The 24,827-nt window shown below is 37.5% G+C and overlaps 1 protein-coding gene across 14 annotated transcripts in view; it reads left to right on the top strand.

Moving 5' to 3' along the window:
* EIF4G3 (eukaryotic translation initiation factor 4 gamma 3) overlaps positions 1-24,827 on the top strand; it is a 377,936-nt gene that overhangs the window by 339,814 nt on the left and 13,295 nt on the right. For 8 of the 14 annotated variants that reach the window (XM_036999830.2, XM_036999825.2, XM_036999816.2 and 5 more), the window contains 11 exons: positions 643-747; positions 2,520-2,652; positions 5,537-5,631; positions 7,597-7,690; positions 8,438-8,555; positions 10,015-10,235; positions 11,941-12,059; positions 15,312-15,484; positions 20,379-20,504; positions 21,658-21,739; positions 23,532-23,630. In XM_036999830.2, the coding sequence (XP_036855725.2) occupies positions 643-747; positions 2,520-2,652; positions 5,537-5,631; positions 7,597-7,690; positions 8,438-8,555; positions 10,015-10,235; positions 11,941-12,059; positions 15,312-15,484; positions 20,379-20,504; positions 21,658-21,739; positions 23,532-23,630 (1,365 nt within the window). The remainder of the gene's footprint in view (positions 1-642; positions 748-2,519; positions 2,653-5,536; positions 5,632-7,596; positions 7,691-8,437; positions 8,556-10,014; positions 10,236-11,940; positions 12,060-15,311; positions 15,485-20,378; positions 20,505-21,657; positions 21,740-23,531; positions 23,631-24,827) is intronic. The other 6 variants (XM_073233344.1, XM_036999821.2, XM_073233342.1 and 3 more) reach the window with 1 other exon arrangement.

The following is a 24,827-nucleotide window of genomic DNA, read 5'->3' as shown; positions in this document are numbered from 1 at the left end:
TCATTAAATGACATAGCTATCTAAACATAATGCAAGAAATCATTAAAATATTATAATTCAAACATGGTGCTCTCCAAATAAGGGGTAGGGAAATGAGAAATGCTTTAAAGAAATAATGTCAGAAATGTTTCATAACATCTGAAGCAGCTAGGATTATGTTTGATTATGGCAGAAAACCCCAAATATCAGTGCTTTATACAAGATTTATTTCTCACACATATAAGTAGAGCTCAGAAGTAAGAGGTCTGAGGCTGGACCAGTGGCTCAGAGATGATAAAAAAATTCCAGTTCCTCCAGCTTCACATTCTGTCATCCTCAAGGTGTACCTTTGTCCTCATTATTCTCAGCAGAGAAGATTGGAAAGGGTCAAAGAACATAGCCACCTCTCTCTCAAGGAAGGTTCTGAGGGGCTGCAATAGGACATTTTTATTTACATTCTCTTGGCTTGTAATTAGTTCCATGACCACAACCAGCTGTTTAACATATGTAGCCTTTATTTTGGGTGTCATATGTTCAATTAAAAATTCTACCACATTACTTTTTGGTTGTAACTTATATTCCTGGGCCATTTAAAAATTCTGCATGGCAAAACTACATTTGAAATTTCTCAGCCAGGAATACTAATGGTTTTATCTCTTGCAGCCACGTATGGACCAGTATTTTAATCAGATGGAGAAAATTGTGAAAGAAAGGAAAACTTCATCTAGGATTCGATTCATGCTTCAGGATGTGATAGACCTAAGGCTGGTAAGTAGAAAAGTAATAAGCCTACCATCCATTCTCTTTAAGGCATTGGGTTGGGGAGGATGTCCTGGGACTGACATGTGTAGAAATGAAATGCTTTTGCTCCAGGACTCTCAGACCTGAATTGACAAAAGTGCTCACAGGAGAGCTGTGTGCAACAACAGAGGCATGTGTGTGTGCCTGCTCTGTGTTTCTTCTCTTTACTCTATCAAACCACGTGGCAGTTTTGAAGTCAGCCATTCTGAATCCAAACTATGGTTAATTCTATTTAGTTTTAGGATGCTAAATAATCGGGAAGCCTCATCTTCAAAATGAGTATGTTTAACTTCCCTCAGCCTTAAGTTTTTAGTCTCTAAAATGGGGATGATGTCCTTGCAGATGTGTTCTAAAGATCAATAAGGTGATTATGTAAAGGGCCCAGCTCACAGGAGATGTTGATATTTTCTTCTCTGTTGTTTTTCCTATATACCCTCTTGTCTGCTGCCTTTTTTTTTCCCCCTCATTTCTCATACTGGTTACAGTTTTTACCACTACCACCTCTTTTTTCTCTTCTTATTTTAACTCCTGCAGGGAATATACTGCAGCTGACTCTAAACTAGAGAAAGTGAAAACAGGTCTCACCTCTTTCCTGCCCTGTACCCAGACCCAAGGTTCTTTATCTTGCTAAGCCCAGCTGTGACCTTAAGTTCCTTCTTAGTACCAGAGCTACTATAGCTGATCAAAATTTTTATGCTGATTTAAACCTATTTGCCATCCTTGCATCTAACTAGTATAAATAAGTATAAAAAACTTCTTCACCCATGCCTTCAGCCACTTGTCCTTATATTAGATGTTGAGACTATAGCTAGGAAGGGAAGGAAAGGGAGAAGTATTATTGTAAGGAGATAGCTTCTTTGGTTCTTAGTAAAAAGGATAATCAAAGGGTGAAGTGGTATGACACTTTGTGCAAGACACCAGAATCATAATATGGGAGGAAGAAGCCTGCTGTCACCCGCAGTTCAGGAACCCCGTGGGGGTGACAAGAGCTGCACGGCAGTGACCAGGTTAAGGCCTGATGGAAGAACCCTGGCATTTGCTGATTCCTCTTCTCTCTCTTCCTTTCAAACATACAAAGTAATTTTTTAAAAATACACTTGGGCTAGCCTTTCACTCTTTTTAATCCTTCTGCTGTTAGAACGCTCAGTATACAGTAGTTCAGGGTTGTTTGAGAACTTCATTCTTTAATTCTCTTCCCCAGATTGCACATAGCGCCATGTGTAAGACAGATGAAAAACTGCCACAGTATCAACTTTTATATGTATTTTATACTTTTCTTGCAGTAAAAAGTATAAAATAGATTTTCAAAAATTTTTAGTTTCTATTTTTGTTGTCTTGCTCTCTTGCCAATGGGTTTCAGCCCTGGGCAAGTTCACTATGGATTCAGTGTGACCAAAGAAATGGCAGTAGAACGTTCTTGGGATGAAAGCGTTATACCCAACTTTATGTCCACAGTGGCAGGTCAATCACTAAAATATCATTCAGTCAGAGTGAGTTTGCATGCAGCAAGCCGGCGGTCTCTGCCTCAGGGCCTCTCTGTCCTCTGCTCTCCTGCCAGCCTTGCAGCCATGCCACCATATCACCCAGAGCACTGGGCAGAGCTCTTTATATAGAATCAATAACAGTGTATTGCCGACACGTGTGTAGTGAGCTAGCTGACCAGGGCCAGGTGAGAATCCTAGCCACAGGAACTATCATTTTATCCACACTTGCCAATAACCTTATTTTTTCCTTTACAGTGTAATTGGGTATCTCGAAGAGCAGATCAAGGGCCTAAAACTATTGAACAGATTCATAAAGAGGCTAAAATAGAAGAACAAGAAGAGCAAAGGAAGGTCCAGCAGCTCATGACCAAAGAGAAGAGAAGAACAGGTGAGGGGTGGAGTCCACTGAGGTGTTAGAGAAATGGAACTTTGAGGGACAGATACATAAGAATTCTGTATTTAGGTGTGAAGGGAGACCAGGAAGAATAACCCAAAGAATAGAGTGGTAGTTGGTACGTGAAGCATTTTCACCTGAAGACTGGTTATTAAGTAGAGCAGAGAATGCAGGAAGTAAATGTGATTTCTCTAGCTACTTCAAAGTTAGTAGTTAAGAAGACTTTATTAAGCATCTTCCATATATTCTTTATTAGTAAGGGATATAAAAAGAAGTGAAGATAGCATTCCTCTGTCTAAAGGCTTACATTTTATCTAGGAAGTCAAAACCAATAAAAGAAACATTTGTCAAACAAACAGAAGATGATATCAGTTATGAAATATATTCTGCATTAAGGTTGTTAAAATTCAGAGAAGAAGAAAGATAGCTGGAAGAAATCTTTATTTGAGGAAAAGAGGTGCACTTGAACTGGGTCTTGGTGGACGGTAGATGGTAGATATTTGGAAGGGAAGGAGTAGTTTTGGTCACAAAATTAAATATTGTAAGGAGAAATAGACAACATCGATTGAAGCAAAATTTAAGTGTTCAGAAGAAATGGAAAAATGTTCGTCTGGAAGGATGGAGCCAGATTAAGAACTTTTGATTTTGGTACACATTAAGGGACCAGCGAAAGTTTTTGAGCAAAGGAGTAATGTCATGCTAGAGAAATGTAAATAAAAGAAGTCTGTTGCTCTTCACATGGTGAATCGGAGGGATTGAGCTCAGAGATGCTGCTGTTGCTGAAATCCTACATGGAAGGAGGTGAGACTTTGCAGCAAAAAAGAATAAAAAGCAGCAGAAAAACAAATAGGAAAGATGAACTACAAGGCATTTTACACCTGAGAAAATAGAAAGACCACTGAGTAAGTTTTTGAACAGTGGAAGAGGAAACTTATTCAGAAGGGAAATGATCATTTTTCTTTTGGGCCTTGTTGAGATGACAGTAGAGTGCCCAAATAAGAAGGCTCCTTTGTCCACTGTGCAGTTGAGTGACTGGGGTAGTGACTGGGTCATACCGTTGAAAACCTGGGCTCTGGAGCTAGACTGTCTGGGTTTGAGTTTCATCTCTCTTGTATTCTAGGTGTATGACTTTGTTAAGTCACTTACTCTGTAATATGGATCTAATAAGGGTACCTAGGGTTTGTGTGAGGATGAAATGAGGTAGTAATAAAGTGTTTAGTACAGCAACTAGGACATAATAAATCCTCAATGATCATTAGCTATTATTCATCACAGGCATAGTAGAGCACATAGTGAAGTTACGAGAGATGACTCCTCCAGGGAAGAAGGTGTACTTTTTAAGTTGCATGAGACACCACATTTACCTTCCTCACCCTAGTTGCCTAGCACAGTGTCTTTCAGGTAATGACCTTTATTTTTCACTGAACCAGATTGCAGGGGATATGAAAGCCGAAGCCAGGGAGGATGTCCACAGATCACAAAAGGAAGAAAGGAACTCTTGGAGAAGTGACATATAAAGAACAAGTGGAGAGGAGGGAGTACTGGGATTTAAGTATCATAGAAATAAGGAGGAAGCCAGGCTGTACATGATCATAATGTAAGAACAGAGAAAGTCAAGAAGCACAAGGACCAGAAGAGCTTTTGAATAGACAGCTTGATGGTCTTTCATTCATTCATTCATTCATACAACAAATATTTATTCAGTGCCTGTCACTTAACAGGAGAGACAAAGTTCCTTCCTTCATGAATTTTGCATATTACAGGGGGAAAAATACAATTAGTCCTTAAATATATAATTTTTGTCAGATAAATTTGTTCTACAGAAAAAAAAAAAGCAGAGAGGGAGGGAATGGGTGCAAGGCTTGGTGAGCAGAGGTTGGAATTTTAAACACGAAGTTTGGGGAGCCTATTAAAGCTGGTATTGTTTAAGCAAAACTCTGAAGTAAGTGAGGGAATTTGTTCATGTGGATTTTAGGATTCATGGGACAGAGGGTGTCAGGCAAAGGGAAGAGTAAGTACAGAGGCCCTGAAGCAGCATTTTCAAGGAATAGCAAGGAGGCCAGTGTGGCTGGGGCCAAGGGCGTGCATAGGGGGAGAGTGGTAGAAGATGGAGTCTGAGGGGCAGGGATCCCGTTTATTGAGAGTTTATAACCCATTTATAAGAAATCTGTCTTTTTCTCTGCGCGAGCTGGAGTGGTACCAGAAGTGTTCTGAGCAAAGAAGTGATAGGACCTGATTTACTAGAGTCACATAGCGTAGAAGCAGATTTGCCAATGAAGAGGGTCTTTACACTAATTAAGGAAACTATGCTGGCTTCAACCAGATTGGTAGTGTTTGTGATCGTTAGAAGGGGCTAGCTGCTCAATGTATTGTAAAGGTCAAAGTGGCCAGATTTGCTGACAAATGGGTCTGAACAGTAGGAGGAATGAGAGTCAAGGTTTCTGCCTGAGCAGCTGAAAGGTTGGAGAAGCAGGTTCAGGGAGAATGATCAAAGTGTACTGTGTCATTTGACACCATTAAGTAAAATAAACTTCAGAATAAATAATTTCTATGTGATTTTTCCTAAGTGTTCTAATCATTAACTCTGTGAAGACTAGATTTGGCCCTCCGTTGTGTAGCACTAAATCTCTATTCATTTGTATCAGCTTGTTTCTTCTAGGTCAGTAATGTTTCATGGGAAAGCCAACCCAAGGAGAGTGCTTGCGCTTGATGTTTTCATGTTGTGGCTAATGGAGACTGTCAGCAAGGCTTTAACAGTTTCTTTGGCCTTTCTCCTTCATTTTGATTGGAGCTGCTAAGTTGAAAATACTGCTCACTCTTTCATTGTCAAATTGACTTGAGACAGATGAGAGAGTGGCTCACTCCATTCTCCCGACAGGTGCCCAGAGAGTGGATGAAGGTGGGTGGAACACTGTACAAGGGGCCAAGAACAGTCGGGTACTGGACCCCTCAAAATTTCTGAAAATCACTAAGGTGAGTATGACATTTAAAATACAACTTAAAACAGCATCAAAACATAACCCTCAAAATTACTTCTTGCTCACATAAGTTAGCCTCATTGTAGATTTTATGGCGTGGTTATTTTTTCATACAGATGCTTTTCTACAAATCAGCATTGATCAGCATGTTCTTACCTACTTGTCCTGGCACTAGTACTTTTTATTTCTATGAGGGATTACTAAGGAGAAAGTGACTAGATTAATTCTTAAAATTATCAAATGCTTAATATATGAGAGATGATAAAAATACTTCAGAAGCCATAGTCAGTTTTCAGCTTTTATACAGTGTTGCCTAGCTTGGGGGAAGGAGCAGCTACCTATTTAAGTCTAACAATGAAAGAAATTAATGGTTTGTTATGTCCAAGGCCTAAAAGAAATCACAGAGGACCTACTTGAAATTATTCTGTGATAAGGATTTAATATACTGTACTTTCCTCTCTTAAGAAATCCATGGGCAGTAAGAGGAAAGAATTTTCTCTTAGCAGATGTTTTCAGCAATAAAAGATTATCTCTATAAGTAGGGTGAAGAACTTGGAGAACATAGAGAAAGCAGAATTACATTTTATAAAAGTGGAAACTTCTACAGCCCAGTGGGTCTTACAAATAATTTGCAGGTCTAGCTTGATCCTTTCTGAAAATTGGCAACCTGACAGCGGAATATTGAAGACAATCTAAAGCTAATACGAAAACATCAAATGAAAGAAGATAACTGAGAAAAAGACTGAGAAAATTGGAAGACGATTGGCTATGTCATTTGCATCATCATGGTTTTATCAAAGCATTGCTTCAGGATAGAACATTCACTCTCTGGATCTCTCTTGATGTTAATTATTCAGGATTCTGTTCTCTGAGATTATGGTACATTCCTCTAGATGTTTATGTCTTGAGAAGGAATTCTATTGCTGAGTATTATTCTGAATTATATTGCTAAATAGAAGTGGCTGGGATAATTCTAGTTTCCAGCAAGAAACAGTTTTAATGAAAATCTTATGCTTAAAGAATTTTCCAACACCAGCCCCAACACCTTTGAAAATTATATCAATACCTAATAAGATTTACCTGTGTTTTAACAGTATATAAAAGACTAGTGTTAGTATTAAACTTGCAACATTATTTCCTTAATACTTTGAAAAATATGTAAATTTTTAAATAAATTTTATGTATATTCAGATAGTTATACTATAGGTACACTACATCTTAGAAGTTCAAAACCATTAAAGTCTTGTTAAATGGGAGAGATTTGTGTAAAAGCATGTCAAGAGAGCAAGGCAGCACTGTCACAATATAGTAACATCTTTGTTAAACAGAGTTGATTACAGCTTTTGTGTTACTGTGTGTTTTGTAATGTCTATTACATTGTAATTCTATTCACTTGCTGGAAATTTGTGCTTGGAGGGTTAAACCCTGGAGATACTAGGCACCTTAACTTCCTGTCTAATATTCTATTCTTTTTCCTTATTCCCCTTTATTGAATACTCCCTTCCTAGCCCCAACCTACATTAGGCTTTGCTAAAATGTGAACTTTTTGTGTTTTTTGACCCATTTTCTGACGATGATGTGAAGAGATTAATGAGTTGATTTTATAGTATTTGTATATTCCTTTTTTTTTTCAATTTTTAAATCACTAGGCATTATTGTAGAAGAATCGTTAGAAACTGCTTGTATTTGACAACTAGTACGCTATCTTAGAGGACCTGAATACACTGTCCAGACCAGTGGTTTCAAACTGGGTTTTGTGGAAGCTGCATTCCAAGGAAGTGATTCGGAAACACAAGAAATCCACTTTAATGTGAACAGTCATGATTTATGTTTCATAAATTGGCATTCCAAGCAGAATTTTGTTGTTAAAATTGGTTTTAGTCCACTGGAAAAAAAAAAAAAAGATAAACTGTTCTTCTAGAATATTTCCTATAATTTACTATGGTCACTTACTTTACAGCCCACAATTGATGAGAAAATTCAGCTGGTACCTAAAGCACAACTGGGCAGTTGGGGAAAAGGCAGCAGTGGTGGAGCAAAGGCAAGCGAGACCGGTGAGTAGGGAGTGTCATTTCTTGGGAAGCTGGACGTGGCCTCTCAGCATTCACCGTACAATCTGGTCCCACAGTTATTTAGTGAGGGTTGTAGGAAAAGGTCTGTAGACTGAGCATGCCCACACTTGCTGGTGTCCCTCTCTGACTAACATAAACTGAGGTTTCCTCATCAATAAAAGTCCTTGGCTATTCAAAAAATATTTTTTAAGATTTTAGTTCAGTTAAGCTATTTGAAATTTCAATTTTTTAGGTTTCTTTGTTGTTGTTATTCACAAATTCAGCATAATTAACAAAATTACTGGGACCCTAAATTAAAAATAAACTCATTTTACTGAGAAAAAGGTTATTATTTTTTATTTTATTTCAGATAGTTGTAAAAGACCGAAGAATTCGATTGAAATACCTTTTAACGTCTTTATCAGAAATCAGTGAAATACGTTGTTTTGTTTTTGCTTGCTTCCCGCCTTCTCCTGTTGGCCACCCCTGTGCCTAACCTAGGATAATTTAATTACATTTTTGAAGGAACAGATAGTTGTAATGAATCAAGATTTCTAAGTTCTCTTTACATGAAAATTTCTTCTAGTGCTCTGCTTCCGAGAGTGTGGCCGTGGACCAGAAGAGTGGCATCACCTTGTTAGGCTTGGTAGAAATGCCTAGTCTCGGGGCCTACCCCAGCAAGGCAGATGAATTAGAAGCTGTATTTTAGTCATGTGATTTGTATTTTTCTCAATCCTTCAATATCTGTAGATGCCTTACGGTCAAGTGCTTCCAGTTTAAACAGATTTTCTGCTTTGCAACCTCCAGCATCCTCAGGGTCTACATCATCCATGCCTTTAGAGTTTGAGTCTCGACGAACCTTAACCAGGTAAGAAGCCCACTCTTCATGTTAACGCAAGACTGACCTGCTTGTCAGTGTGTCCATCAGGCTGTCTCTGCCTCACACACACCCACACAGATTATGCTGGTGATCATCCCTATGGATGGATTCCTTCATCCATTCCTAAGGGTGTCCTTTTTCATTTCCTCTTTTATTTTTTGCATTCTATAATTTCCAAGATAAAAACATAATTTCATGGTAGGTTTGGGATGGAGTGGGAGGGAAGGGCAAGTTATCTTGCACACATCTAATGGTTTGCTCCTTAAGAAATCCAAATGCACCCACAGCCCTGGTAGCTGTACAGGGCTGCCAATCTAATGCCCCAGGATGCTGTAGATTAACCTGGCACTCCCAGTGTGTGAACTAAAGGGTATGACAACCCATACATTTCTTTGTACTTGAGGTTGTCTTTTATTCTTCGCTACTCTCTGTATTCTACTGTCTTCCTACTTTTGTTTTCGTAGGTGTGATACAGTTAAGTAGTCTGTTGGCTAGCTTATGGAGAATTGATGAAGACTTGCAATATAGTGATAGAGAACAAAATTTTTTAATGTAACTTTTAGAGCTGAAATTTCTTTAGGCCCTCAAACTTTTGTTTTTTATTATTGTAATCAGTTTGGCTCGGTTGACTTTCTAAACTGTGTCACCACTTCCTTGGCTTCTAAAACTATACTTAACCCAAGTCACCTCTTCCATGATGACTTGAGTTGTCATTGAGCATCAGTTGTGCTGTTGAACTGTTTGCTCCTTACCTGCCATAAATTTCCCCTGATGGCTCTGCTTTTTGAGTACTTGTTATGTTCTTTCACAGAGATTAGACTGTTGTCATGCTTCTAGTCTTTCTTCTTCTCTTCCTTTTAATTTGCTGCTTCTGTTGCCAGGGTTAGAATTTGCCCAGCTGGTTAGAATTGCCTAAAGACTAAATAGGGAGATAGAAAGATGCTCTCTTAAAATGAATAAAGTGTGTAACTTGGGTTATTCAAACTACTTCTACTATTTCGTTCTCAGATGTGTTCTGCATATTTGAAGTTTCTGAATTCAGAAACTTTAAATTTGTTTAAAGTGTATAATTTGTAAGATAGTGATGCCATGTTCTTGTGGTAATCTGTTTCTTTTTCACTCTTTTAGCTCATACTTTCACTGCTGTCTTCTTTATTCTTAAAAGATTTTTTTAAACTAATATAAGACATTTTTCATTTTCAAGTTTTAAGTTAGTACCCCTTTAACATTAAAAAAAAGTTAGAGTTTATCTTAATATTCCCTTTAAAATACTGGTTTTACTTGTTTATATAAATACACTATGAAATGTAATTGGTGTCTCACACATCTAGTGTTATCTGTGAAAAATTATTCTGCATACTTTTAGAAAGTCTTAGTGTTTATTTTATAATTTAATAGAGGATGGAGTAGTTCTTTTTTTTTGAAGAATCTTGTTTTGTCTTTTAAGTCGTGGAAGCATGGGCAGGGAGAAGAATGACAAGCCCCTTCCATCTGCAGCAGCTCGTCCAAACACTTTCATGAGGGGCAGCAGCAGTAAAGACCTGTTGGACAATCAGTCTCAAGAAGAGCAGAGGAGAGAGATGCTGGAGACTGTGAAACAGCTTACAGGGGGCTTGGATGTGGAGAGGGCCAGCACTGACGCTGAGCGAAGCAAAATCAGGGAGTCAGGTGAGAGACTTTGTAGAACAAATATAGTTGGTGTTTTGGGCTTACGGAGAATTTGTTTTGTGCCTGAGTAGATTTAAAAATCAATACAATAACGACAGCACACACCCTTGCCTTAAAAGGTAAGGGGCATCTTCATAGTTTTGTAACATGTTCTCATTCCCCGGGTATTCCTTTGTTCAACAATTTGTGAATTTTCCCCTTTCTCTATTAAATGTGATGATGATGAGGTCCTTTTGCTGTATATTAATTAAGCAATCTGAATTTTTTACAGATTCCCTAAATGACTCCTTGCTGTACATTAGTGTGCATATGCTTTGTAGAGGCCCTCAAATGTATGAAAATTCTGACTTCGTTGAGCCACTGCAAGGCAAACCAAAGAGAAAGTATCAGACTGCCTTTTGTTACCTTCATCTTGGTAACCTCTGTGGTTTTTCTAAGTGTTGAGCATGTATTTGCTTAGAGGACCAACTCAGACGAATGCTCTAAAAATTACCTTGTGTATTTAACCTGTGTTTTAGTTTCCTCATCTCTTATATGGGGATAGTAAGTGAAACTAGCCTGTAGCGTTATTATGATAAAAATGAGAAGTTAACACATCTAAATACTTAGAACATTATATGACACATACAAAGTTCTCTGAAAGTATTAGATGTCATGATGAGGATGATAATGACAATGATGAAAAACAGTTTAAAGATAGATGATTTTCAGCATCTTGTAAGTCTTAACTCTGAAGTAAATACTGGTTGTTTATAACATTTCCATAGCTTTCAGATTAATTTCACTATTTAAATTGTGTCCCCTAACAATAGTCTCTAAACATATTTCAGAGACAGATATAAATGTCCCAACTGTTATAGACTTCAGATCCTTTTAGCTTAAGGGACATTGGCTTTCCTATCTGTGCTAGGTATTTGGGAATACAAGAAGATAGGGTGTGAAAATATATTAGTGAATGCTGTATGTAGCACAACTACCATATTTATATTTATTGTCTGAGTCACTTGTTCATTTGCCACGTGCACACTGACTTCTAGTGACTTCTGAGTACTTGATTCCTGTTCTTGGCCTTCTGTCTGATGGGTCGGGAATACCTTTATCAAATAATTCCATGAAAAATACTACAAACCGAGAAAAATGCTATGAAGGAAAAGAACAGGTCTGAAAGAGTACTTAATAAAGTAACCATCTAGAACTGCCACAGAGGAATGTCAGGGAAGCCTTTCCTTAGGTCTGAAGGACCAGTAGGAGTTAAAACAAGTTTGCAGGAAGGAGTGGGTGTGGAGTGGTGAGAAAGTGCATTCCGGATAGGAGGAACACCATGAGCAGAATGACTGTAGGTGGATCCACGGCACTTGCAAGAAACTGCCAAAGGCCAGTTTGGCTAGAGCTCGGCACAATTGTGGAGGCCTCCTGTGTTCATCATTGAAGCAATGGAGAGGAATCAAAATACAGAAAGGAGCAAAACCGTTCTAATTATAAAATTCATCATATTGCTGTATACTTTAGTTGTAGATTATGAAGGTTCTTGTACATATCATTTCTAAAATGACTGTTTCTGTGTTTTCCTGCTTTGCCAAATTTGTATTGGTTTTAGTGCTTTTATTAAAAAGCAATGTAACAACAAAAAATATTACCACCCATAACCCACCATTTTAGTGATAATTTTTGTCATTTTTAGTTTTTCACTTTCTTTAACTTCTAGTAGCAAAACCAGAAACTCCAGCAACATCGACCCCTGACAAGTCTGCATTGTCAGAAGAGGAGATGGAGAGGAAATCCAAATCTATCATTGATGAATTTCTACACATTAATGATTTTAAGGTAAATGAATTTTTAAAAAAGAAAGTATCAACCACATGAAAGGCCCTGTGACAGAGACATAGTCACTTGGTTCTGGTTTAAGTCACTGTGAACTGATAAGACAGGAGTGATCGGTCCAAGTCACACCCAGTTCAGTCTGCACAGTTCTCATGCATTGCCGCCAAGCACTCTCTCTTAAATTGATACTGTAATTCCAAGGTCAAGTGGCAGGAAAAGAAAATGGGTGTCATTCCATTCCCATTATGGAATAACCAGGTTGATTTTGATATTAATGAACAAAAAACATATTATCATTATGAGGCTTTCAGTCATAATCTTTGCAGTCATTTTTTTTTGTTGTTATCATTAATCTACAATGACAAGAAGAACATTATGTTTACTAGGCTCCCCCCTTCACCAAGTCCCCCCCACACACCTCCTTACAGTCACTGTCCATCAGCGTAGTAGGATGCTGTAGAATCACTAGTTGTCTGCTCTGTGTTGTACAGCCCTCCCCATGCACCCCCCCACATTATACATACTAATCGTAATGCCCCCTTTCTTTTTTCCTTGCCCTTATCCCTCCCTTCCCACCCATCCTCCCCAGTCCCTTTCCCTTTGGTAACTGTTAGTCCATAATTGGGTTCTGTGAGTCTGCTGCTGTTTTGTTCCTTCAGTTTTGCTTTGTTCTTATATCCGCATATGAGTGAAATATTTTGGTACTTGTCTTTCCCCGCCTGGCTTATTTCACTGAGCATAATACCCTCTAGCTCCATCCATGTTGTTGCAAATGGTAGGATTTGTTTTCTTCTTATGGCTGAATAATATTCCATTGTATATATGTACCACATCTTCTTTATCCATTCATCTACTGATGGACACTTAGGTTGCTTCCATTTCACGGCTATTGTAAATAGTCCTGCGATAAACATAGGGGTGCATCAGTCTTTTTCAAACTGGAGTGCTGCATCCTTAGGGTAAATTCGTAGAAGTGGAATTCCTGGGTCAAATAGTATTCCTATTTTGAGCTCTTTGAGGAACCTCCATACTGCTTTCCACAATGGTTGAACTAGTTTACATTCCCACCAGCAGTGTAGGAGGGTTCCCCTTTCTCCACAACCTTGCCAACATTTGTTGTTGTTTGTCTTTTGGATGGTGGTGATCCTTACTGGTGTGAGGTGATATCTCATTGTGGTTTGAATTTGCATTTCTCTGATGACTAGCGATGTGGAGCATCTTTTCATGTGCCTGTTGGCCATCTGAATTTCTTCTTTGGAGAACTGTCTGTCCAGCTCCTCTATCCATTTTTTAATTGGATTATTTGCTTTTTGTTTGTTGAGGTGCGTGAGCTCTTTATATATGTTGGATGTCAAGCCTTCATCGGATCTGTCATTTATGAATATATTCTCCTATACTGTAGAATGCCTTTTTGTTCTATTGATGGTGTCCTTTGCTGTACAGAAGCTTTTCAGCTTGATATAGTCCCACTTGTTCATTTTTGCTTTTGTTTCCTGTGCCCGGGGAGATATGTTCATGAAGAAGTCGCTCATGTTTATGTCCAAGAAATTTTTGCCTATGTTTTTTTCTAAGAGCTTTATAGTTTTATGACTTACATTCAGGTCTTTGATCTATTTCGAATTTACTTTTGTGTATAGGTTAGACAGTGATCCAGTTGCATTCTCTTATATGTAGCTGTCCAGTTTTGCCAGCATCATCTGTTGAAGAGACTGGCATGTCCCCATTGTATGTCCATGGCTCCTTTATCATATATTAATTGACCATATATGTTTGGGTTAATGTCTGGAGTCTCTATTCTGTTCCACTGGTCTGTGGCTCTGTTCTTATGCCAGTACCAAATTATCTTGATTACTGTGGCTTTGTAGTAGAGCTTGAAGTTGGGGAGTGAGATCCCTCCCACTTTATTCTTCCTTCTCAGGGTTGCTTTGGCTATTCGGGGTCTTTGGTGTTTCCATATTAATTTTTAAACTGTTTGTTCCAGTTTGTTGAAGAATGCTGTTGGTAATTTGATAGTGATTCCATTAAATCTGTATATTGCTTTGGGCAGGATGGCCATTTTGACAATATTAATTCATCCTAGCCAAGAGCATGGGATGAGTTTCCATTGTTAGCGTCCTCTTTAATTTCTCTTAAGAGTGTCTTATAGTTTTCAGGGTATAGGTCTTTCACTTCCTTGGTTAGGTTTTTTCCTAGGTTTTTTTATTTTTTTGATGCAATTGTGAATGGAATTGTTTTCCTGATTTCTCTTTCTGCTAGTTCATCATTAAGTGTATAGGAAAGCAACAGATTTCTATGTATTAATTTTGTATCCTGCAACTTTGCTGAATTCACATATTCTAGTAGTTCTGGAGTTGAGTCTTCAGGGTTTTTTATGTACAATATCATGTCATCTGCAAATAGTTTGACTTCTTTACCAATCTGGATGCTTTGTATTTCTTTGTTTTGTCTAATTGCCATGGCTAGGACCTCCAGTACTGTGTTGAATAACAGTGGGGAGAGTGGGCATCCCTGTCTTGTTCCCGATCTCAGAGGAAAAGCTTTCAGCTTCTCTCTGTTAAGTATGATGTTGGCGAGCTAAAGAATTTTGGCTTGGACAAAGTTGAGAGAGCTGAGGGATGGGAGGCACACGCTATATTGATGATTCAGTGACTATAGTTGCCAAGCCTTTACCCTCGAGACCAAAGAGTTATATACCTAGCCATATCACCCCATGGTAAGGACCAGTTCAGAAGCCCCACACCCCAACAACTTCCTAAAAGGTTTTTAGTACTTGGCTAACCATATTAATTTCCTATGAAGGAAGACCTCTTTCATTGAAGATTTTGCAAATATTAACAGACCCAAACAGAATCACCTCCATTGCCACATTAAGGCCTTTGAATCATGACTTTGAATTTCTGCTTCATAATACACCATTTTCAGTTTTTTTAATGATCCTAAAACAGGTAAACATTGTGTAGAATAGTACATTTTGACTCTGGTCTTTTGAGTAATCTTTAATAAAATTATTAAGCTAAACATATTACCCTTATAAAGATACAATATTCTTTTGTTTTTATATATGATTAATATTACCTATATCTGCCTGCATTTACTAAGCCATATTAATGTTTAAAAAATATCTATATATCAAAACTATCTTGTTATTAGAGCTTTCTATTGACTTTGTTATAAGTAAAAGATTTTAAACTTACTTTAACACTCTGTTAATGCTATCCAGATTATGGAGTAAGCTTTTATTTGCTATTTGCACAGGAAGCCACGCAGTGTGTAGAAGAGCTGAATGCCCAGGGCCTGCTACATGTGTTTGTGAGAATGGGAGTGGAGTCTACCCTGGAAAGGAGCCAGATCACCAGGGATCACATGGGCCAATTACTGTATCAGCTGGTACAGTCAGAAAAACTCAGCAAACAGGACTTTTTCAAAGGGTCAGTATCCTCCTGAAGAGTGGTATTCAGTATATTAGGCTCTTGAATAGTAAGTAATTTTCAAACTACACATCTTTTTAAGTATTTGGCTTTTTTCATAGATTAAAATTGTGTCTACTGTAATATATTGATAAAATGTTGGTTGATATGATGGCATTTTGTAAATTGTGCTAGGGCTTAAAGGTTACCTTCTGGTTTTCTATATCTTATTGTTAGACCTATATTATGATGTAAGTAAGGGCAGAGACCCCTTAACCACAGGGAAACCTTGAGGCTCTCATCAGTGCATTTACATGTAAACCCCTATATGTTCTTTGAGGAAGAGCCTTTCTTTGTGATAAAAATTATAGAAAATTAACTTAACTTTGCAGCATTATCCTTTCAATAAACCACGGATATTCTGTCCAGGAAATGCTAGTCTGCCCACTCTAGCCCCATGGAAGGATATGTAACTCTTAAGTTCCTAATGATTTAGTATATTCCAGCTTGGTTTCATTATGAGCCTGTGAAGGATGATTGGTTGAAGTCTGATTGTCCCTGGGGTTGTATCCTCATTTGGTTAGGTTGTAGTATCTTTGTGATTATCACAAAGTGCATGAATCAGGTTCTTTGTAGTATAGCCACAGAATTTTACTCAGGCTTAAAGTCATTGTTTAATATGAAAATTGCATACAGTAAAACATTTTGTTTTAGGAGCCGTGTTGTGCAAATGTAAACAGAATCACACCCTGCAATGACAGGTACCAACTCTACAAGGACATGAATTAAGACCCCCTGTGAGCTAAACATCAGATTTGCCTCTTCTGTCTCATTCATTACTAACTCAGGGTATATACTTACTGAGTATACTTGCCTCTAGGGTTAATAATCCTTTCAGCAGTAGATTTCTCTGAATTCAGTGACTGACTAGATTAAGACCATCTGAACTACTTAACTTAGTAGGAAACTTTGGCAAAAATTTCTGTGATGTTGTTGGCCTTTAAGGCCAGGATGGTTTTCCAATTTTAAAAAGAGAGATCTGTTGTTGACTGCAATAACCAACCAGTATAAATTGTAAGAGCAAATGAGGTTATCTAGACCTTGCAAACAAATCAAGGTCTGCCCCCAGCCAATTTAAAAGTACAGATTAAAGCCCCGAATCTGTAGTTAGGGTAATTGTTGTATTAATTTATAAATACTTGCTTTTTTCCCAGATACTATGATATGTTCACCAGAAAAATTTCAGAAATGAGGATTCGGGATTACTGTTTACCATTTTCTGTCTCCCTTCAGACCATATTCAGAAGTTCATTTTTATCTGGAAGGACCCCAGGAAGTGTGGTCTAGCTTCATTGGCTCTAACTGAACTTGAGGTGCTAGCTTGGTTTCTAGGCTATCTCAGCCATTTGTGACCTCCCTTTGAGGGATTCCCTGAGGAAAAGGGTTCACAGTCTCATTTGTGGTGCTGTTGCTGGCAACACTGACACAACCGCAACCTTCTCTTTAGACCAAAATGAGATTAACACTTCTGTGTCTCAGAACCTACTTCATCTTTCTCTGTCCCTATTTCTTTCTGCAGCTAGAGATAATGCAGTGGCTCCAGACCTAGCTTTTAATACTTAGTTAGTCCTAACCAGGCCATCCTTAGACCTTGGCCTTCTGAAAACCCCTATTCCTTCCTAAATGGAGAGGCCTTGCAATTTTTTTCTAAGATGGGAACAAAGCAATAGCCCCATGTCATTATCCACCAAGAGCCTTCTTGCCAGTAGATCAGAGTTTCCCAGTTACTTCTAAAGCCCAAGTTATAAGTAGGTTCATACTGTCCAGAGAGGCCATTTCACTGGAGCTACGGAAATGCTCTGAGTCTTTTGTCTGTCTAGTCCCAAGATCCAAATATCTCTGTCCTTAGATAGCATTGTGGGGGAACATCTAAGGTTAGCTCCCTTCGATGCTGCTCCTACTTAGGTGCCATCTTCTGAGCAGTCACTAAAGCTGTTTCTGTCTAGTTCCCCAAGCTAGCAATGATCTGGAAAAGTTAGAAAGTACAGGGCCTCCAAACTTCCTGGGCCTGATCTGCCAACCATTAGTCTTCCATTTCTCTGACAGTCCCCTTCAAAGCACGCACTGCTACTAAATAGTACGTAGACTAGACAAAAATTTCAAACAGGCTCTTTGTGTCAGGATGTTTATAAGTAAAGCTTAGATCCTTTGGAATTTTCCTGAAAAGATGCTCTGTCAACTTGGAGCATAATAGTTGCTGTGTATAAAACATATCTCTACAAAGGCAACATAAAAACACCCTCTTTAAATTTTCAGGACTTGAATCTAAATACTTTATGATGCAAATTAGATAGGTAGGTAGGTAGACTCAATACTGTGTAGGTAGATGCAATTCAAGCAGTGTTACTGTCGTCATTTTATATCATGACTGTAAACATGATTTTAAAACTGTCTATTAGAGGTAGTTGAATGCAGTTCACTATTAGCCACAGAATTGGAATCTCTTTGAAAGTGTAATAAACAAATGAAAACCAGGATGGTAAAAATTGGAATTGACAATAGATACAAAGGATGTGCCCTTCGGGAAGCTTGATATATTAATATTTCACTTTTGGAGGCATTTATTAAGAGAAAATTCTCATCTCCTCCTTGACCACTTTTTTGCAACTTTTCTTGCTACTTACAGCAATTGTACATTGGCAAAATGATACTAGTCAGAGCTTACATAGACTTGCAGACTAAATTTCAAGTGCAGAATTGCAGAGGTACTAGTTACAGTGAAAACTGTATTTGCTCACATTGGTAACATCTAGTTTAAATAGTCTTTTTTGTAGTGATCCTTTCAAGATGATACTGGAGTATAAGAAGACTTTTTTTAAGTTCCCATAATACATTTATGGAAGATGCTGCTGCTGCAATACCATTTCCATTTGTGGTAGATCTAGCAGATTTCTGATCAGAACTTCACTAAATTTAAAAAAAAAAATTTTTTTTTTCTCTTAACCTTATACCCCTTTAATTAAATTTTAGACAGGAGCCCAGTATTATTAAGCAAATAAAAGTAGAGCTTCTATAGTTGAAATGGAAGGAGGGATGCCTGAAGTCCCAACTGTGGACCTACCAAAGTGTAATCCAGGGGGTGTGATGGGGGTGTGTAGGGTGTAGCTGTGTTTCATTCATTCAGCCAGCAGAAAGTGTGTATTATGCAAGGTATAGGCTATATAGTAATCCAAAGACATAAAGATAATTACCTAGGAACTTTTTTCCTAGGATTTTTTCTTTTAAAATCATACACAAGGATTTACAAACTGTGAGCCAGAAAAGAAATAAACCTCTTTCGAGCCTGTTTTAAGGAAATCCTATGTTCAGAGAAATATGTTTTTTATCAGCAGTATGGCTTTGGCCAATGATTATGTTCTACAGAATGGCCCCATGATGAACTGACCCATCAAAAGTAGAAAACCAAGGCAAGGATATGGGTATACTTTTGTTATAATATGATATGAAAACAATAGTGGATATGCTACTGAAACATCAGGATGGCTGCAGTTGTCTCATGGGCTCATTAAACAGCTTGATCTATGCCACTAACGATAGAATAAGAATTGCAATTTAGGGTGATGAACCCAGAATTATATTCCATTAGCAGCACATTAACTGATCTGAAACAGTGCACATAAGGAGAGAATAGTCAAGTATCTGTGTATCTGTCGTACAGTAACGTGTCAAGTAATTCTAAGCTGTGTGAGGTCAGAAAGTTGACTGTGTGGATTCATGAAGTCCAGAATTGGACAATGTGGTTAAGCTGCAAACTATATTAAAATGGCACCTTCAGAAAGATGACCCTGCCTTGTAATGGTACCTCTTTTTAAGTGCAGAATTTTAATGATGTGTAGGCCTCCAAGGTAGGGTAAGAAAGAGTGACATTCTCTAGCTGGAAACTAGAACTTTAGGGAAAAAGCACAATTTATGTATACAGAGATCTAAAAGGATATGAAGACAAAATGCTACCTGCTCATGGCCCTTTCATTCATTCATCCCTTTCCTTATGATTATGTGTGTTTTCTTGTCATTATATATATGTCTCATACAGTTAAATTTACTAGGATTTTTGTACTTTTTTATATGCTTTATAGGGGGCTAATGAACAAAGTCTTGAATTATGTTTTTTATACTTATAAATGAATAGCTGTAATTTTCAGCCTAAATAAGATAGTGCTGATATTTTGTATTTGACTTTCCTAAGTTATATATTTAAATCTTATTTATTTTACCTTGCATTAAGAAATATTTCATAGTCTGAAAGCCTGAAACCATAGCTTTTCTTTAGAGGTCCAATAAATTGTAACATCATAATGATGATATTTTTAATAATGTTGTCAGACTCTTTTATATCCATCCAATTTTTTCCCCATTGTCAGCTATTCCAGGACAAGGATTTTTGTCTTTTCTTCTTTTTGTGTCTGGTCTGCATTACATTAAATTTTAGTCAGTGCTTTTGACTCAGAGGATATGATACTCAACTGTGATGAACTCTTTATAGTGTGGAATTAAACTGAACAGCTATATCCCCAGAACTTCACATGGCTGCCTTGTTTTCATCATTCAAATCTTTGAAGTGTCACCTCCATACAGAGGTATATTCTGGCCACCTCTCTATTGGGATATCCCAGAACTATAGTTCATGTCCTTCAGAGTTTGAGCCCATCTGCAAGTATGCCTGTTTGTGCTCCTTTTCCTACGCTGTAGACGATCTTTGACAGCAAGGATTTGTTTATAGTTACTGATGCCTAAACTAGTACCTAACATAGCAGGTGCTTAATAAGTATTTGTTGACTGACTGATTTGGGGTCTATTTAATCTTAACTTTTGAATAACATTTGCATGTGAATTTTATTTTCCTTTTCTTTTTCAGTTTTTCAGAAACATTGGAACTTGCAGATGACATGGCCATTGATATTCCCCATATTTGGTTGTACCTTGCTGAACTGGTGACCCCCATGTTAAAAGAAGGCGGAATCTCCATGAGAGAACTTATCATGTAAGTTGTACTTGTTTCTTTTGATACATACCAAGCTAAACTGACACAAAACTCATCAGCCAGCTCTCTAGTATAGTACTGTTCACTTAGTGCCTTTAGAGACCCTTGGATGCAGCCTATGACCCTTGAAGACTTCTCATTTCAGTATTAAAATGTTATGGTACACGAGTTCTAGACTGGAGAAGTGTCAGGGATATATATGATAGCCTGGTGGTAGCAGTGATTATAAACATGGCCCCAGACTCATGTCACTGGAAGGCCATTGCTCCTGGAAGCTTAATGTAATCTGACTTTTATGTCTATCATGGCTTAAATGTTGCAAAAAATTATATTTCCACATAATAGCTTGTCAGTCTGTGACACCTGCATAATATGTGCTTCTGTTATAGTAAAAGACAGTTCCAAGATTTGTACCTGGGGAAATTGTTCTGACCTTGTATAGCAAAGTATTTCCCAAACTTCTTCAAAACATTTGTATTTTCCTCAAAACTGTTCATATAGTCAGATTCTACATACTTTTGTGTCCCTTTTTTATGAGATTCACAAAGTGTAGTATAGTACATTAGAGATTATGATAATCCTATTAGTAAAAAAAACTATTTAGCTTTGTGTATTTCAGCATCACCTCACTTGATTGTAGAATCCTTTTTTAAGGAATAACTATTGATATCCTGTGGAACATAGTTTGGGAAATACTGAATCAGACTATGAAAAATTTGGTTCCTTTCTGTTTCATTCATATTCTAAAAAAGAGCCCCCTTTCTAAAAAGTACTTCATAATTAAGCTTCACAACACCCTGTTACCTAAGGTGCTTCTCTCCTTTCAGCTTGAAGTGGAGTTTATATAAATAAGCAGATTATTAAGTGAGACTGATCCTTGCATTGTTTCTCTCACTGAATCAGTTAAAGAAAAAGGCAAAGGCCAGGAATTCCAGATCGTTTTCCAGCTCCTCTGTGAAGCAAAAAGTGAACCTGAAGTCTTTGAACTACTTTTGCTAAAAATTATTTAGAGCGTGTCCTAGAGCTTTGGCTTACCCAGTGTTATTAGATTGCATAATATCTGTTCTGTTCTTTTGGCACACACTGTTTGCCTAATGTTCTAGGACTGGGAATTTGTTCCGAGGTACTCAATCATCACTTCAATCTTTTACAGAGAATTTAGCAAACCCTTACTTCCTGTTGGAAGAGCTGGTGTCTTGCTTTCTGAAATATTGCACCTTCTATGCAAACAAATGGTGAGTGTTAAACTGAGATTCAGACTCAGCAGCATATTAAGGTCATGGATTTTAAACATGGATTATCTCTGAATAGCTTAGGTATCACTGTGCAAGTAATTCTGTTTCCTTTTATTATTTGTAAAGAGGAATGAGGTCTCTGTTTCAACAAGGTTTCTTCCAGAGATGTTATTTCTCCTTCTGTTTACTAATAACTTGGGAAAAAACTATGTAATTTCAATCAGAGTTGGTTTAATTCTCAAGAATCTCAAGGTACGTTTTATTTGTGGCTAGTCAGTTTATCTTCTCTTTAACAAAATGCAACATTATTTATACTTTTTAACAGATTTTAATGAAAACTGCTTTCAGAGAAAAATAGGATTCATAAAATGATTAATCTTATTATATTTGGTTCACAGGTTAGGTAATCTATTTAGAAGTAGGTGGTAAAAATGATTCTGCAGGAATGTAAATTCCTAGCTTTAAGTTAAATTTTCTTTAGTTTAATAAATACTGCACAATTCTCTGCAAAACTCTATGCTAGAATCTCAGCCTACAAAGATAGCTAAACCTTCAAAGAATTTATAAACTAAAGAGGACAACAGACAAGTCTAAACCAGTAGTTTCGGAAGTGTGCATCGGTGCTGTTAGAGGTCTAAGAGGTTTGGGAAAGCAGTGTGACATCACTAAGCTGCTGTCAACACCTGGGGTGAGAGACATCAAAACAAAACTCATTCACAAAAATTCCGAAGTAATTTCTGATTTATTCAAACCAGAACCAAAGACAATTGGGATAATAGATTTCAGTGTTTCATAGGCATTGATTTTTTATTATTATTTAATTTCTCCCTCTGAATCTACAGAAGTCTTTCTGTATAACATTTGTGTGAGAGTTGTTCATAGGCAGTCTGAAAAGCCTGGTCCCTAGTTCTAATTGAATAATGTATTTGTTATTAATACTCTGCTTGATGGCATTAAAGTTTCTCTTGAACTCTATAATGAGTAGGTCCAAAATTCCCTCTTCTGTTACCTACTTGCCTTCGTCCTTATTTAAAAGTCAAACTGTTGTCAAGTTTTATTTGTAGAAACAAAGCAAGTTCTCACTTCTAACTAAAACCAAATTCTCATAGACATGAACTCTGGCTTCAGTACTGGCTTTGCCAAATTATCGGCTACGCCTTGGGCAGGTCACTCCATGAAATAATTAATATATGTTCCTTAGATGACAGCCGCAGCCTCAAAGCCTGGCGTTTTCCTTGCTCGCTGTGATGCTGTTCAGACAGTGAACTTGCACCTCCTCCTCCCTCTCCCAGCTGACAGCAGTACTCTTTTGTTTCCTGAGCTCAGCTTTGGCTTCTTGCCCTTGAAATACTTCTCATTCCTGGTTCAGGAGAAGCAACTTGCTTTGTCGCTCTCCAGTTAGGCAGCATGATCATGTTGCGGATTCAAGAGGGATTCCAGTGAGGCCTTTTGAATGACTTTAATAGCAGGTACATATAACATTATCTGGGAAGAGAGACAGTGTTGAATGTTGAAACTCTGCACATTGGACTCTTTTTAGGTGATTATATTCCTAAGTCTCAAACACCAGCTTTTACTTCCCCAGATTAGTCTATAAAATAAATTATTGAACCTAAAACAGCTGTTATTTCAGTCTATGACCACCAAGAATCCTAAAATTAACTTCCTCTCATCAAGGAAAAGTTCAGGTTTTTGGTCTTTACAGTTCTGCATTCTTGACTTCAAGCAAGCCTTTTTTTCTCCCCCTCCTTCCAATATGAAAGTAAATGGATTGGACTTCTCTCTGTTGTAGAGCCATAAGAAAGTGGGAGCTTTATGGAGGGAGGCTGACCTCACCTGGAAGGACTTTTTACCAGAAGGGGAAGATGTACATAATTTTCTCTTGGAGCAGGTAAGAACAAGGCTTACACCTTCCTGTTAGGTAGTCTTTGGTCTGTTTCATGGGGGAAATGAAGGTAATTTCATTAATTTTTCTGGTCATTAAGAATTAACCAAAGTAGGAGTCTTGGTTAAGATATCATTTTAAGTCCATGTTATGAGGCCACTCCAAATATTCATTCATTAGATAGTAGATAAAAAAAATTTTTAATAAGAACTTAGCTATACTTAGAAAACAAGCTATGTATCTCCATGAACTGAAATGAAATTGAAAATTAAAGCAGGGGTAGTAGGGCTAATGCTACAAGTCTTCTGAGCACTGGTTCTGAAAGCAGACAGAGATAGTCAGATTTTATTTCTATCAGGTAATGGGAAGTAAAATGCCCCTTGCAAGGCAGAGAATTGAAGGACAGGCTTACTACATGAAACCAAGTGTGCTCTCTACAGATAAATAAGTACCAGGAAATAGACAGTCTTAACAGCCAGAACCTTAGCAAGCCTACCTACTGACTTGGTAATGGATCCAGAAGTCCAGAAGACAGAAGACAGAAGGTCTATATAATCTGGTCTTAAACAAAAGAATTGTGGGGGTTTAGACAGAGGCAACCATAAACTTACTAGAGCAGGAAGAGTTGACAGACAAAGAAAATTAAAAACTCCCTCTCAAATGATCCTGCTAATCAAATCCTAAAACATGGGAGTCAGAAACAATCATAAAAGATAATAAAAAATATTTTGAACTGAATGAAAATGAAAACACAACATATCAAAATTTCTGGGATGCAACTAAAGCAATACTGAAATTTTTAGCAGTGAACATGTGTATTTGGAAAAGGAGTGAGGTCAACAAGTCAGCAGCCACAGCTTCAACCTTACAAAGTCAGAAAAAAAAAGAGCAAATGAAATTCAAAGTAAATAGAAAAAAGGAAATAATAAAGATCAGAGCAGAAATCAATGAAACAAAAGCAGGAAAAGTCAGTGAAGTCAAAAGCTGGTTCTTTGAGAAGATAAAATCAATAAACCTCTAGCCAGACTAAACAGGAAAAAATAAAAAAGACAAGGTATAAGTTACCAATAAAAAGAATGAAAGGTGACATTGTATAGACCTGCACAGAATAATGAAAAGAGAAATCTACGAATAGTTTTTATGCCAATATATGCATCAACTTATCTGAACCCACTTCTTGAAAGATACAAACTACTAGAGTTG

Source organism: Manis javanica, chromosome 4 (assembly GCF_040802235.1).
Source record: "Manis javanica isolate MJ-LG chromosome 4, MJ_LKY, whole genome shotgun sequence".
In the NCBI taxonomy this organism is placed as follows: Eukaryota; Metazoa; Chordata; class Mammalia; order Pholidota; family Manidae; genus Manis; species Manis javanica.
Note: the sequence above shows the minus strand (reverse complement) of the source record. Positions and strands in the feature narration are given on the sequence as shown.